The 15,362-nt window shown below is 48.4% G+C and overlaps 5 protein-coding genes across 5 annotated transcripts; 2 read left to right on the forward strand and 3 right to left on the reverse strand.

Annotated features, from left to right (window-relative positions):
- Positions 1-211: 211 nt before the first annotated feature.
- On the reverse strand, positions 212-2,633 carry BGW36DRAFT_353587 (putative phosphatidylinositol 4-kinase type II subunit alpha; the record flags this gene model as incomplete). The annotated part of the gene is made up of 2 exons (XM_046213451.1): positions 212-1,084; positions 1,134-2,633. The coding sequence occupies 2 exons, from the start codon at positions 2,631-2,633 to the stop codon at positions 212-214; spliced, it is 2,373 nt and encodes a 790-aa protein (XP_046077791.1).
- A 1,915-nt stretch (positions 2,634-4,548) lies between these two features.
- Positions 4,549-5,552, forward strand: BGW36DRAFT_392861 (putative GATA transcription factor; the record flags this gene model as incomplete). The annotated part of the gene is made up of 2 exons (XM_046217743.1): positions 4,549-4,779; positions 4,875-5,552. 2 exons carry the CDS (start codon positions 4,549-4,551, stop codon positions 5,550-5,552), a joined length of 909 nt encoding a protein of 302 aa, XP_046077792.1.
- Positions 5,553-6,414: 862 nt separating this feature from the next.
- On the reverse strand, positions 6,415-8,981 carry BGW36DRAFT_367011 (putative MFS transporter). Its single transcript, XM_046214809.1, has 8 exons — positions 8,582-8,981; positions 8,454-8,525; positions 8,267-8,399; positions 8,112-8,216; positions 7,414-8,056; positions 7,348-7,363; positions 7,175-7,292; positions 6,415-7,121 (listed from the first exon to the last, which is right to left on the reverse strand). The coding sequence occupies exons 1-8, from the start codon at positions 8,660-8,662 to the stop codon at positions 6,628-6,630; spliced, it is 1,662 nt and encodes a 553-aa protein (XP_046077793.1). The 5' UTR covers positions 8,663-8,981; the 3' UTR covers positions 6,415-6,627.
- Positions 8,982-9,239: 258 nt separating this feature from the next.
- BGW36DRAFT_285804 (PMS1-like protein) lies at positions 9,240-14,349 on the forward strand (the record flags this gene model as incomplete). The annotated part of the gene is made up of 7 exons (XM_046210355.1): positions 9,240-9,365; positions 9,584-9,892; positions 9,935-10,723; positions 11,161-11,257; positions 11,317-11,403; positions 11,477-12,570; positions 12,649-14,349. 7 exons carry the CDS (start codon positions 9,240-9,242, stop codon positions 14,347-14,349), a joined length of 4,203 nt encoding a protein of 1,400 aa, XP_046077794.1.
- Positions 14,350-14,494: 145 nt separating this feature from the next.
- On the reverse strand, positions 14,495-15,262 carry BGW36DRAFT_392864 (uncharacterized protein; the record flags this gene model as incomplete). Its single annotated transcript, XM_046217744.1, has 1 exon — positions 14,495-15,262. One exon carries the CDS (start codon positions 15,260-15,262, stop codon positions 14,495-14,497), a length of 768 nt encoding a protein of 255 aa, XP_046077795.1.
- Positions 15,263-15,362: the final 100 nt, after the last annotated feature.

The following is a 15,362-nucleotide window of genomic DNA, read 5'->3' on the forward strand; positions in this document are numbered from 1 at the left end:
AAAGGGTTGTTTGTATATTTACACCGATCGTTGCGAGTTCCAGACGACGAACGTCCGTAAAAAAAACTCCAGGATCATAATCCCGGGATGTATAGTCATCAAGGACCCCGCTCTATGGTCCCAGCGAGGCATGCAAGGAGATCAAAAATGGAAGCAAGACTGGAGAAAGAAGGAATGAAGAGGAAGAATTAGATTAGACAGCCCAAGAAAATCAGCACCACGTGAAAATGGGATTTTTGCTTTTCACGGCTTCAAGACGTTCGACAATGACTTTCCGTTCATTGCCTTCCATCCCTTCTGCAGCCGCATAGCCTAGGTCACCTTCAAGGTCGTCGACTCCAAAGGACCATTGGCTGCTGCCTCGTCGATGTGAAAACGAACCGTGCCGCACGTGTCTCGCCGAGCGGTCGGTATATCCATTATATGATTCGGCAGTCTGACCGCGAGGCCGCCGCGGTTGGGCAGCCCAGCTCCTAGCGAGGTCTCTGCCATCATCAGCCAAGTCAAATTGGCTGAACCGTACTTCGCGATCTTCGGTTGTCTCTTCAACACTGCCCAGTTCCACGGAAGATCGTCCGCGTGCCAATTCAAATCGATTGGGATTCGGAAGATCACCAGATGGAGAACCGAATGCAAGCAAATCGGCATTTGGGGGTGGAGTAGAAGAAACCGCTGCGCTGATATCCATTTCCTCGTCGCTATGGTCTTGCCCAAAAGCTTGAGCACGACGTCGACGAGCCTCGGTAGATGGAGGTCTCATCGGAATTGCAACAGGAACGTTTACGAGGTCATCCCACACGCAAACTCTTGTTCGTCGGGTAAGCTCTAGCGGGCCATGGTCGGGTTGTTTGAGGGTTTCGACGACATTCCATGCTTGACCTTTCATAACAGCGATTTGTCGAGCAAACATGCTCTCCTTGAAGTCAGCATCTTGAATGAACACCTTTCGAAGTGCAGCCTGTGTGCCACTCCACCACGCAGTAGATGTTAGAAGGGGAAGAAAGTGGTCTCGTGTTTTCTGGGAGAACGGCTGCCCAATGAGGGAAACAGGGAGAAATAACCAGCCGAAAGGAAAGCTTCGCCACTGCAATGTATGTTAGCAACCGTGCATAGGATAATTTGGAAGAACATACTGCATCCGGATGTTTCCATGGCCATGACAAACTATTATCGATAGCGCCGAGCTTAATTGTCGCATGCTTTTCCATTACATTGGAGGGGGTACCTGTTCGGCTCGTAGCAACCATAGCCTCATGTCGTCGGTAAGGAAGCGACGATGTACGATTCACGCCATTTCTTTCCGCGTCCAAGGTCACAGGCCGAGCAGGTACAGCTTGCTCCTGATCGTCGTCGTCCGTATGACCGTTAGGCTTTGGAGGATCGGCCACAATCGATACTTCTTCGGATTTCCAATCCACTTTTATCATCCAATTGTCGAGACCACGGTCTGTGTTTCGCATAATGTAATCTAAAACAACTAGTTTCTCAAGTTCTTCTCGGAACGATTGCTTAAGATTGTCACTCCAATAGAATCGATCTTCTGAATCCTCACTCTGAGGAGATGGTGTTCTGGGATGAGTAGATTCGTATTCATCGTCTTCGTCGTCAGAGTGAACACCTGATGGTCGGCATGCTTCGTTCCAAGGCCTTTTCTTTCGTTTTGGGGCGTCATCCGCACTGAAGCCGGAGTTAGCCTGGTCTGGCCAAGGATGTTCTCGCAGAAAGAGAGTAGCATCTTTGTAGCCTTTTAAAAACACTTGGAAGCTGCCTGGCTTAGGCGGTAATGGCTTGCGGCCCCCCCACGCTTTTCTCCGCTCCCAAAAGTCATAATAGAAAGATTTCGAAGAGAGCCAAACCACGTCGGTATATGGAACTATGTTAGTGCGCAGACGCGAGTCCAGAACATATGCGGCAGCTTCAGAAACATAGGACAGGTTGGGAATGAGACATGCTCGTCCAAAACAGCAGGGAAAAAGATTCCGGTGAAGCCATTTTGTCCATTTCGGATTTCTTGAGGCGTAAGGTTCTTCATCCTTGGGCTTAAACACGCCCACAGTTTTACCATCACTGTTGCGCGCGAAGTAGCTGCCAGAGCTTCCCTTTGAGATCATTTTTGGATGGACACCGAGTTCGATGGCGGTACGGACGCTTTCAACAATAGTGTCGAATTCAGCGCGTTTGTGCTTCTCCACAGATTCATGTTCGTCAGTTTCGAGTTGAGCAGCAGTAAAAGGTCGGACACCGTCTGGAGCCTGGAAGACCGAGTGATGAATCTCGAGTTTCTCATCCTGCGGTGAAGGTCCCCTTCCTTTGTGGATCTTGAACTTGGAGGCAATCTCCTCGGCCCACTTCTCCAGGCGAGCGTTGATGGCCTTTATATCGACACCAGACGAGTTGCTGCGCTTTCGACGTCGTGCATAGGCATTATTCTTGCGGCGGTGTTCTGGCGGCGTTGATGGGCCAGATGAATGCATCTGACCTCGGGAATTGATGGGCGCAAACTGTGTCGTCGAGGATATGGTGGGTGGCGCATTGTATGGGCCTTCTCCGTCGGATTCATCGTAGTAGTCCCTCTCGTCTTCCTCTGCCTGGGCAAGCCGTGCATAACCCGATGTGGCTGGTCGTTTAGGCATGGTGGGTGAGAGGGAAAGGCGAAAAGCTCCGGAAGCCCGGGAAAAAAAGTATCAACAGCAAGAAGGTCTAGGAAATGGGTTGTAGTCACACAAGAGACGAAGCGGAAAAAGGCATGAATGAAAGGACAGGATAGTGTATCTAAGGAGCCATCAGGGCATTTTTTTGGAATCGTGATCAGAATCGTACAGAGAGAGCGCTGGGAAGGGGACGACAGGTGGCCGCATTACCACATTGCACGAACTATGCAGCCCCTTGAAATTGAATCTCAAGCAAGGCTAAGTAGCCCGGCTTGGCGGCTCCGCCTGATGCGGCCTAGCGCGTAGCTCGAGGAATGGTGCGCTCTCTGCGGTGGCTGACCGGGCTGCTGATTGGCCACGGCGCGGGCCCGCGTCGCCGCCAGCCAATGGCCGCGCCATCTGCCGCCGTTTCGTTACGTGACCGTTACGAGACCCTATCGGCGCCCGCTTGTGTGCGCCAAGCCGTGTCAGTACGGTGCTGGTAATACGGCCCAGCTTTTGGGTCGTGCTCGCTCTCCATAATAAGAATTCCTGTTGCTGATGCTGTTGTCTTCATCACCCATCGTGCACCAGTCGTTTTTCTGATAAATTGCAATTCGACCGCATTTCAGTCACTCTTTTGAATCTTCTTCTTGATTGTGTTGGTCTTTGCCAGCAATCACATTCTTTTGGTTCCATAGAATCTGTCGCTCTTTGTGACCCACGGTTCCTTTCGATATCCGAACACCCTATTCTGTGACGGCCCAGACATCATTGCATTTATTTCGCCTTACGAGTATACCACGAGTCTGCGTACTTTTCTCTGCTGTTAGACGCCTGTACGATACTGGGGATTTGCAACTACGCTTGTTCTAGATTCTCGTCGACTATTCGCCTTGTGTGGTCAAGTAGCAGGCTCTCACACCAGTCTGCTCCTCTTTGATTGACCTCGCTCGCTCTCTATCGATCACTTCGAGACCCCTTTGGTCTCAACCAGACGTCATCACGGCTTCCACAGTGGCTCCTCTAATCTTCCGGGCCTCGCCCATTGACCCAGCGCTTCGCTCGCCGCCATCGTCCGATCCTCCATCTCACTCGCTCTCTGGCTATAGCGCTTCTCTCCCGACCGAGGAGTATACAGCGCCCATTCTGCCGTCTGCTGCAGATCTTGCAGGTTCAATTCCGTCCTCCGATTTTACACCTCCGTCGACTACCCTTCCACCCCGGGCAGCGTTTGACTCGCGACGTGACAGCGCCGGCTACGCAGGGTCCAATTCAATTGCGCCATCACTGCCAGGCCTGTCCGCGCTGGCCTCGGTTGCCTCGGCACCAACCTCACAGATCAGGTACGTGAGACGTGGGGGCGAACATGGCCGTGCAAGAGTGCACGTTGCGGGTGCCTGATTTCTCAGGCGCCACGCCTGCTGACTAGTGCGCCGGAATCTAATCTCTCCTATCTATCGCAGATCCTTCAGCAACCAGCATAATACAAATAATAATAATAATGCCGCTCTGAGCATGTCGTACGTCACATCGTCGCCAGCAGCCACCACGGGCGGCCAGGGCAACACACCGGTGAGTGCAGCCTCTTATTCACCTTATTATATGACTATCCATATCGTCCCATGTTCTGCATTTTTCATGCGTGGCGCATGCCTCGGGTTGCCTGAGGCTATCGCTCGCTGTTATCAGCCCAGCCCGGCTTGGCGCCCAGCGGCAGTCCCTCTCGCCCTCTTTTCGTCCACCCGCCTCGCAATCTATTAATCCCTTATCGCGCCCCAACCGGTCGAATCTCTCCAGATCTTATCTATTGCACACTTCACCGTATCGCCCATTATCAGCAGAAACCCTGCTTCCTCTCCTCTCCCTCTGTTCCTCCTCCCTCCTCCTCTTACATTGCTCTGTTCTTTTTTGAAGCATGGCATCGACGTTAACTGACCAAAAACGCCCTCAATTGCAGCCCGTCTGCCAGAATTGCGGGACCTCCACCACTCCTTTATGGCGTAGGGATGAACTCGGCTCCGTCCTCTGCAATGCATGCGGTCTTTTCCTTAAGCTTCACGGTCGTCCACGACCGATCAGTCTCAAGACTGATGTTATTAAGAGTCGCAACCGGGTCAAAACTGCTGGACAGGGCCCGAAGCGCAAGGTACGTGACACGGAAGAAAATTTTTCGCAATACCACCACATCCTCTCTGCGATTTTGAGCATTCACGACCATGGCTAACACGTGTCGCATCACAGTCTGGCGCAGGACTAGACGCAAATGGCTTGTCAGCGTCGAGATCAGAGGCCGGAACGCCTCCCCTTGGGTCACACGGATACCGTCGCGCCTCTCGCAAGATGTCTCCCGGCCATTCTGATCGCTCAAATTCGCCAATATCTCGGACAAACACACCTGGAATCACATCGTTGCACCAGCATAACTCGAATATTGCACCTCAGCACATGTTCGACAGTGTTACTATTGGCGATCATAGCTTCAATCCTGCCAACACTCTTCCGGCATTGCAGCTTCGTCAACCGTCTCCAGGCTCTACATCATCCGTAGTAGATCGACATCTCGAAGCTCCTCAGACCTATGAGGCCTTGCTAGCTTCCAACACATCTTTGAAAACTCGTGTTAACGAGCTTGAGTTGATCAATGGGCTCTTCCGTGGACGCGTCGCCGAGCTGGAGCAGAGCGATGCGACTGCCCGTCGCTCTGAAATGATTGTACGTGACTCAGAGGCACGACTTCGCCGATCTTTAGACGAAGCCCAACGCCGCGAAGAAGAACTCAAACGTCGTGTCAGCGAACTTGAACTGCAAGTAGAACGTTCTGGGAACGGCTCTGGTGAACCTGCATCGAAAAAGATTCGCCTATCAGACGTGGTTGATTACGAAGCAGGGAACTCTTCAAAGTCCCCTAGCACGTCGTGAAGATCCAAGCATGTTCTGTCCTTGTGATGGTGCTATAACAAATTTTATTTACAATGTGCTGTCTTTTCAACTTCTCAGATCTTTTGATACCCCGTGATGAGTCTCGTCTACATGCGAAGACAAAAAATATTCTTACCACTATCTCATTTCACTATCTTGAACCTCGCACTCTTCAACACCTGCATACAACTTTGTTGAAACAGTATCTGAACGGGCTGGCTTTGAACTTCACCAGAGAAGCATCCGATTTTAAAAATTCCCAAAAACAAGAAGAAAAGGACAAAAATGCGACGAGATCGAGTGTTTTACTACGGCAAACGATCCGCGTGATGCGTCGAATATTTATCTCTTTATGCTTGTTTTCTAAATTTCTGTATCGTTGGCTATGGGTATCATGACTATATAGAGCGGTCCTGGCGATTAGGGATCAGAAAAAGGGGACTGCACAGACTTCGCATTCTCTTTTTTGTTTTCATTTCGTTTTCATTTCGTTTTCCTTTCAACTACGCTTGCGCCCAGCCATATTATTGTCTGCCAGGCTTGAGTGTATATACTGTTTTAATCACGGCTTTGGTTCAGAACTAATTTTTTACTTTTTCCAAAGCTAAATGTTGGCCTGTTTCATTTCATTATATTACAGATTTTTCAACGCCCGTCTGTCGCAGTCTTTTTTTCACACACGAAAAAGTTGCTCGCTTCTCTTTCTCTTTTTTCTTCTGTTTACCTGCTGCTCTTATGTCTTGAAAATGGTTCTCTCCTTTTCTACCTTCTTGTTTTAGTGTAATAATACCAGACATCCTCTGAGCGTCTTCACCTCTTTTCTCCTGAGTAAATTTAGATTCTAGGTCGAGTAAAGTGACATTTAACACCAATTATGTTTGTAATATACCAATGATAAAGACAAATATGTACACAGCTTACAACCGAAAGATTACATGTCAACTAATGTAAATGACGGATGCCTTCAAACCTTAAGGCAAACGACAAACCTCGCCACAACTTCTATATGTTCTATAACGTATATGCCCGTCCCGCTCCTGTCCTCTAATCATCATTTCACTTGAATGTAATTTTTTTAGGCCATTCGCTCATGATCCTCGATCTTTGAACCTTTACCCTTGCCATGGATCAGCCTCTCTTGCCAAATGCAGTACAACGAAACCCCTATGCCAGCTAGTCCACTGAAGAAAGTCAACGTGTACGCAGTGCGATAACACTGCAGGCCTTCGCTGCAATCCCTCTGCCCATCTGGTCCAATGATGCTGTGGTGGTCGTAAATAGCGCCGTAGAGAAGATTGAAGACATTTCCACTGAGAACAGGGGCAAGTGTCATTACACCCCAGTTTTGACTCAGACCGGTAATACCGAATGTATGTGCAACTAGAGAAGGGAAAACGCCGAACAAAAAGCCATATGCAATACCAGTAAGACCGGATATTATGTAGAGTTGGTTTGGATTGTTGATGGAAGTGCCGGCGAGTTGGGTTAAGGTGAAGACGACGGATGATAGAAAAATGCACCAGAAACGAGACATGTTGAGTTTTGTGACTAGAAGATCTGACCCAACTCCTATACAATTTATTAAAAATGAAAAACTTAATGTGAGACAAGGCAACACTTACCACTTAATAGTCTACCGAGAAAGCTGCCGATAGACAACGTTGAGACGTGGATGACTTGACGGTGTTGGATGAATTTAGAGTCGGCGCTGTCATCGTAGTAACGCCACAATGCCTTCGTCTAATAATTGTTAGATATGAGACGAGAATTCAAGATCATCACTTGAATTACTTACGGTATTTCCGATATTACTAGGCAGGATTAGCGTATGTTTAACAGAGCTGATGGATTTGTAACTCACTTAATAGTCATAAGTCCAATACCCGACAGCAGTCCCATCAAGAGAAATTGCTGCCAAAATTCGGACTTACGTAGCAGTGCAAGCCCACGAATATCTGGATAGTGTGAGCCGTTTTCATAATCTTCATTGTTACCATGATAAGCCGGTATTTGACAGCCACTTTGCTCGTCGGAAATTGTCGGGGTCTCTGGCTTATACACTAAAGATGTAGCCTCATCCGCAACTCTTGAATGACCGAGGTCGTGTACTGCTTCGCCACCAGAAGTTGATGAGGAAGGCTCCTGCCTAGCGTGCAGAAGGGGCTGTGATGATGATGATGATGATGATGATTGTGAGGGTGATGAGGTGGAATTTATATTCTGCCTACCTATTTCTTCAGGCTCCTCATAAGTAAACTGTTGTCTTTCCCCGGTATCGCGGTCTGGCACAGATGTATATGATTGGGTAGGAGGGAGGATTCGCAAGAAAAAGCCAAAAACGAAGACCATTATACTAGTCCCCAGTGCCAGCGAGAAGAGAAGAGCACCCGTATCTCCATGGAAAAAAATCGACGACATGGTCGAAAAGAAGAAAGCACTGAGGCCGAAGGCAGCAATTGGAAAGGCTGTAGCCGTTCCACGCTGTTCTGGGAAGTTACTGGCCGCTAGGGCCGGTTAGTAAATGGGTTCGCGGTGTTTCGACATGACATGAACACCTACCTGCTTTGATGGCTCCGGAAAAGGAAGCGGAACCTCCAAGGCCAAAAAGCCATGCAAAAAAACACAATGGGCCAAGTGACATATAGCCTTGGCCATGTTCATATGCTTTGGTATTACATCAGCTCAACTCTAGACCAAACGTGAAATCGCCATACCTAGATAGATGGGATAATATCCAAGAAAAAGTGATACAGTTCCAATCAATAACGTTATAGTAGGACCCCTTGTGTCAGTCAGTATTCCTGTCGGAATTCCTGAGCAATATAATCCAATATTCCCCGCGACGCCCTGTGTGCCCATCAATCAGCATATTGGCGACCCAAAGTAGGGTATCAAACATACAAGCAGGTTGATCTCCTTCGAGGACAGGTGCATGCGCTCTGCGAATTGAGGAGCCCATGCTGAATATGCATACTGTGTAACGGTCAGCCATGGTCCTTCAGCCCACAGGAGCCATCAATCGACCGCACATTTGTTCCACTTGCTAGTGCGACCACGGTCGCAGCAACGACCGAAATAATCCTCTGGGTATGAAGCGATCCGACGACCATGGTGGCTTTACGTAATGTCGCCTCTTCTGGCAAAGATGTCGATATGTCGGGTCATACGGGGGTGTCGTGGAAGATCCGAACAGGTGTTGTATGGGCGAATTGCAGTTGGTAGCTATCAAATGGTGGTACGTAGTCAAGTGATCCACTGATTGCTTTCCTTATCGGAGGATGGACAGGTCAATCGGCGAGAATTGCACGAAAGCAACGAAAACCTCAATGAACGTGAGGGGGGAAAGAAATTGGCAGCGATGAGACATAGATGACCGTGATAGATAATGCCAGCCAGTGGGCAACGTCCATCTCATCGCATGGCCGGATTCGCAACAATGAGATGCGCGCTTATCGCCGTACAGCCAGGCTAAGCCGCTTCAGGTCAGGCGGAGATTGGGCACGTGAGTCGACGCAGATTGGCCGAGCGGCGCGGTCCAGTGACGCAGGCGGCAGGCGGTGCCTCAGGGCTTCTTCTGTTTTCTCCTCTCCTGTTTTCTCCTCTTGTCTGTACTGTCTATCCTCTATAGTACACACTACAACAAGACGGCTTAGCCAGAGCTGCGTTGACTTTGTACTGAGCGCCAGCATGGGTGCACTTCTCTCTATCCCGATGCTGGCCATTCCCAGCGCCGCCACCGTACGTCCTCCGCGCTCTCCAGGCGGCAGGCTGATCATCTCTAACTTCTCTAGGTCTTCTCTGTTGCCGCTTCTTGTTGCGGAGCAGCAACGTGCTCGGCAGTATGCAGTGCCTGCGGAAAGTTCCAGAGCAGGTAAGTACACGCAGGCAGTCCGCGCAGCCGCGGTTGACGGGGTTGGTGCTAATGGAGTTTGTTCAGTATGGCAACGAGAATTGCCTACGCCTTTATCTTGCTTATCAACTCGATGATTTCGTGGATTATGCTTACGCCATGGGCACTGGAAAAACTGGAGCATCTGACTATGGACTATATGAAGATTCGGTGCGACGGGAAGGAGTGTCACGGCTGGGTGGCGGTTCATCGAATTAATTTCGGCCTCGGGCTCTTCCACCTGCTACTCGCGTTACTCCTTATCGGCGTCAAGACATCAAAAGGGAGCAGAGCCGCACTGCAGAATGGCTTTTGGGGCCCTAAGATACTATTTTGGATCGGCTTTGTAGTTATGTCATTTTTCATTCCAGAAAGCTTCTTCCTAATTTACGGGCACTATATTGCGTTCGTCGCCGCCATGCTTTTCCTTCTCCTCGGCTTGATTCTTCTTGTCGATCTGGCGCATTCTTGGGCCGAGCTTTGTCTCGAAAAGATTGAAGACAGCGACTCTCGTCTCTGGCGTGGACTCCTGATTGGTTCAACGCTAGGAATGTACACCGCCTCGATCGTTATGACCATTCTGATGTATTGTTTCTTCGCTAAGGGTGGATGTACCATGAATCAGGCTGCAATCTCTGTCAACCTGATCCTCTTTCTTATCATCTCCTTTGTTTCGGTGCAGCCAACAATCCAAGAATACAACTCGCGGGCTGGACTAGCGCAAGCTGCTATGGTCACGGTCTACTGTACTTACTTAACAATGTCGGCAGTATCTATGGAGCCAGATGATCGCCAGTGCAACCCTCTCATTCGTGCTCGTGATACCAGAAGGGCCACTATAGTTCTCGGCGCAGTCGTCACAATGGCCACAATTGCTTACACTACAACCCGGGCCGCCACCCAGGGTATTGCCCTTGGCTCTAAAGGCGGACACAGTTACTCTCCACTGGGTAGTGAAGAGAACGAACACGGATTGGTAACCCAGCAGCCTTCCACCCGCCGTGAGATGCGAGCGGAAGCTCTCCGTATCGCGGTAGAGAGCGGCAGTCTACCTGCCAGTGCTTTGGAAGAGAGCGACGATGAAGATGATGAGTATGATGGCAAAGATGATGAGCGCGGCTCTACCCAATACAATTACTCTCTCTTCCATATCATCTTTTTCCTGGCTACGACATGGGTTGCCACTCTGCTGACCCAGAACTTGGATCTCGAGACCGAAGGCGATTTCGCTGCAGTCGGTAGAACTTACTGGGCTAGCTGGGTGAAGATCATTAGTGCTTGGGTTTGCTATGCCATTTACTTGTGGACTTTGGTGGCTCCAGCTATAATGCCGGATCGTTTTGATCACTAAGGTTACGTATATAATCGCAACGTAAGTCATATTGGTGTTTTGGCGTATCGATCGATACGATATCACGTATATTATCCTTATATCATTTACTTTCAGCTTAAGGGAATATGAATTTCATTTTGTTAAACGAGACTATTGTAGATTGTATGGGATGTCCCGATAAACTCCACTTATAACACGGAGGGCGATAAGATAACACTCAACGCGTGAATTCACGTGTACCGCCCGTCTCTTCGTATTCATTAATAGAACAATCTGGTAGGCATGGCCATGTCATAATGGCTACAATCAAGGCCATCGAGGCCCGCTCGGTAAGTTACTGTTGTGCATTACAGATATCATTCCTTTGTAATAATTTTGGTTTTCAGGTGCATCAAATCCAGTCGGGCCAAGTTATCGTCGACCTATGTTCAGTGGTGAAGGAGCTTGTCGAAAATAGCCTGGATGCAGGCGCCACTTCTATCGGTAAATTGGATCCGTAGCCTCTCATGTTGAATACTTTACTAACATGTAGATAACACCAGAGGTACGGTTCAAAAACGATGGCCTGGATTCGATTGAGGTGCAAGACAACGGACGCGGGATAGCACCTGAGAATTACGAGAGCATCGGTACGTCTTACCTACACACATGTTTATCTATTTCTATATACAAGTTTATGAAGCTTATAGTACTACTTCACAGCTCTCAAACACTATACCTCCAAGCTTGCTACCTACGACGATCTGACTTCCTTAACGACATTCGGGTTTCGCGGTGAAGCTCTCTCGTCTCTATGTGCCGTCTCGGATTTTCATATAATCACCGCTCAGGCAGACCAAGTGCCAAAGGCTAATAAACTGGAGTTTGAAAGATCTGGTAAATTAAAAGGCACTCAGATTGTTGCGGGACAGAAGGGGACTATTACCTCGGCTTTGAACTTGTTTAGCAACTTGCCTGTGCGACGAAGGGAATTGGAAAAGAATATCAAGCGCGAGCTTGCAAAAGTGGTCACTTTATTAAATGAATATGCCTGCATCAGTACCGGCGTTCGTTTCAATGTCAAGAATACGGATGCGAAACGGAAAGCGATCATACTACTAACGACAAAGGCAAACTCCGTGATAAAAGAAAACATTGCCAATGTCTACGGTGCAAAAACACTTCTTACGCTAATACCACTTGACCTTGATCTTGAATACGAACCATCAGCAGCTGGAAAGCGCCTTGATCGTGAATTGAAAAAGATTCGTGTTCGTGGTTACGTATCAAGGCCTGTGGTTGGCGAAGGAAGAGGAACGCGAGATCGACAAATGTACTTTGTTAACTCACGTCCATGTGGTATTCCGCAGATTGCAAGGGCTTTCAACGAAGTCTACAAGTCTTACAACTTATCACAGGCACCGTTTGTGCTCGCTGATTTTCAGATGGATACAAACGCATACGATGTTAATGTATCCCCGGACAAGCGGTCGATTCTTTTACACGATTCAGCGGCATTGACGGATTCGTTGAAGGAGGCCTTGGATACGCTGTTCCAGGAAGCTGAGCAGACGGTTCCTCAGTCCCAGATTACCAACGCAAAACAGCAAGGTGGTATTCGGCAGCACATTCAGAAATCCTTAGTGCCCACAGTTCTAGAAGCAGATGGAGACGAGCAACAAGCCCCGCTGGCAACTACGAATGTTGTTGCTGTCTCTCATGATAGTGCGAAAAGTCATATACGTCCCGCGGCTGAAATGACTACATCACAAGCTGAAAATCAGGATGATGAAATTCGGGGTATAAAAGAATCCGTGGTGGCTCCTAAAGTTCAAGAAGCGCCAAGTACAACTATTGGCAAAGATTCGTCGTCGGAGACCCCTGAAGACGATGAGGCAGACAAAGCTGATGAGGCAGACAAAGCTGATGAGGCTGTTGAGGACGCTATTAAAAGAATTCGAGCAAGAGCAGCCGAGACTTCACCCGAAGTAAATGATAGACGCCTGTCAAGACTAGGGCGTAAATTGTCGCCTGATAAGCCAAACGTAATCCAGAACGCTTTTGATCGCATTCGACCAGCGCGACCTCTAGCTGAAATTGCAACGATCACAATCGGGGATAGAACAGTCACATCAGTTGTAGGACGCGGTCCAACCCGGAAGAGGGATTCTTTATCTGCAGGCAATACTGACGGTAAACGGGAATCAAAGCGTCGAATTCACACGCCATCAAAACCCAATATATTTAGTCAGAACATGAGATCGTTTGCTGCACCTGGTACCTTGGTCAATGCTTCTGCGGAGGAATTTGGATCATCTGAGGAATCAGAGGAGGATAAAGATATCGATGATGCTAAGAATGGTGATGCTAAAATTTCGGCAGCATCTCAACCAACAACTGATGCTGGTGATGTGCCAACACATGAAGACGATGGTGACAGTGCAAAATCTGTACAGGTTGAGCCACTCGAGTCCCAACACCAAGAGGAAGTTTCCAATCCGGAAGACGAAGACTATGTTGACGAAACACAAGAGAGATCTAAAGAAGAAGCAAAGGTCCAGGAGCTCATTCGAAAAGCAGAGGAAAAGATTGAATCGCATAGTGATAACCATTTGAAGCGTGGAAAGTACATTGAGAAAGAACAACACAACCAGAGGGACTCGACGATCCAGCTAGTTGCAACGATTAACAGCTCAATTCCCATAATCCAAGAACAGATGGATCAGTTGCAAAAAAAACTAAAGTCACATGACGGTCGATCTTCTGCGATCGATGAAGATGAGAAAATATCTGATGAGACGGGCGAAGAACGTTTGTCATTGACTGTGTCCAAAGACGATTTTTCAAAGATGCGTGTTGTTGGGCAGTTCAATCTAGGCTTTGTGTTGGCTACAAGATCCCATGAAGCAGACGAAGTTTCAAATCTCAACAAAGATGAGCTTTTCATCATTGATCAGCATGCTTCCGACGAAAAGTATAATTTTGAGAAGCTTCAAGAAGAGACAGTAGTGCAGAGTCAGCGTCTCGTCCACCCTAAAACCCTTGATCTGACAGCGGTTGAAGAGGAAGTCATTAAAGAAAATCAACCAGCCCTCGAGAAAAATGGATTTGTCATTGAAGTCGACGACAGTGGCGATGAGCCCATTGGTCGAAGATGCAAACTTATTTCTCTTCCATTGAGCAAAGAAGTTGTCTTCGAAATTCGCGACCTCGAAGAACTCATCGTGCTATTGTCTGATACTCCGACTAGTACGGCAGCGAATGTATCGAAAACCGACATATATATCCCCCGCCCCAGCAAAGTGCGGAAGATGTTTGCCATGCGTGCATGTCGCTCAAGCATCATGATCGGCAAAACTCTTACCGTCAAACAGATGGAGAAGGTAGTCCGAAACATGGGCACCATCGACAAACCTTGGAATTGCCCTCATGGACGACCCACCATGCGGCATTTAATGAGCTTGGGTTCGTGGAACGAGTATGACGAATATAGCTCTAACCATGTAGAAGTCTTCTCTGCCAAAAGCTCTCGGACTGCTTGGGAGAAGTTTTACCATTGGCAAGCCCATCAGGGCGACTCAGAAGAATATCGATGAAATTAGTACGGGTTTTGGAATATAATTTGATACATATCAGAATATAAGGTAATTTGGAGTTCTGAGATTCATGCGAGCATAACATTCAACGTCACAAGGGTCATTACAGTCATTATCATCAATAATATAGAAAGCAAACAACTACTCATTGCCACCATCGTCCCCACCATCCCCCAGTCGGCTTGTTTTCGCCGTCCCCCTTTCTCACCGGCTGTGGAATGTCTTGCACAGGCGGACTAGGTTTAGTAGAAGAATCCGAACTTGATCCTGAAGTAGCCGACGTGCCGGTCATCTCTGACGCTGCAGAAGACGTGTCATCTAGTATCTCAACGGGTTCTTGGCTCGCCTTCTTTCCCTTGGTGACCCCGTCTTCTCTCTCCGTCATGTCTCCTTCGCCTTCTGATTGATAGTGGTCCCTTCTGTCTTCTTCCCCTGCCTCTGCGTTGCCTTCAGCCAGCCTAAGTACCTCTTCTACAACAAGTAGATCCCTCTCAATCATCTCCGCCCAATTTTGAACGTCGCCGATTTCCTTCAGCCCCTGGCGCGCACTCTCAACGACTTTGTCCCATTGATCATTTTGTTTCTTGAGATCTGTCGTGTGTTTTGTCAGCTCATTCTCCTGTTTTTGGATTGCAGCAGCGTTGTTATGGAGATCTGTCGCGCGAGCGCGGAGATCCGACGAGACGTTTTGACCGACTGAATGGAGAGAGGCGGTAAAGGCGGTCCGGGCTTCGAGGGTTCGACGGGCGGTTTCAGGGTCTTGATCTTGGGTTGACGAGGCAGGGGATGAAGACGAAGACTGAGGGGTGAATGATGATGATGGAGAGGGGCTGTTATTTGTAGTGGTCGTTGATGTTGACGTCGTAGGTATCGATGTCGGGAGGTTATTATCAGGCGGCGAGTTGGCAGACATTGTCAATAGACAGATATATAGAATAGTCACCAATATTACCTGTCGATCTTGATATTGAACATTGGGAAAGTCATGCTCCTTGAATATTTGCAAGAAGTAA

This window comes from Talaromyces proteolyticus, assembly GCF_021365285.1.
Source record: "Talaromyces proteolyticus strain PMI_201 chromosome Unknown BGW36scaffold_1, whole genome shotgun sequence".
In the NCBI taxonomy this organism is placed as follows: Eukaryota; Fungi; Ascomycota; class Eurotiomycetes; order Eurotiales; family Trichocomaceae; genus Talaromyces; species Talaromyces proteolyticus.

Bases quoted from the DNA above. Each gene is read 5' to 3' on its own strand.
- BGW36DRAFT_367011 (XM_046214809.1), bottom strand. From the start codon at position 8,662: ATGGTCGTCGGATCGCTTCATACCCAGAGGATTATTTCGGTCGTTGCT. The intron at 8,217-8,266 runs GTATGGCGATTT...GTAATACCAAAG, and splicing joins ATATTATCCCATCTATCTAG to CATATGAACATGGCCAAGGC. The intron at 7,122-7,174 runs GTAAGTGTTGCC...TAAATTGTATAG, and splicing joins TCTCGGTAGACTATTAAGTG to GAGTTGGGTCAGATCTTCTA.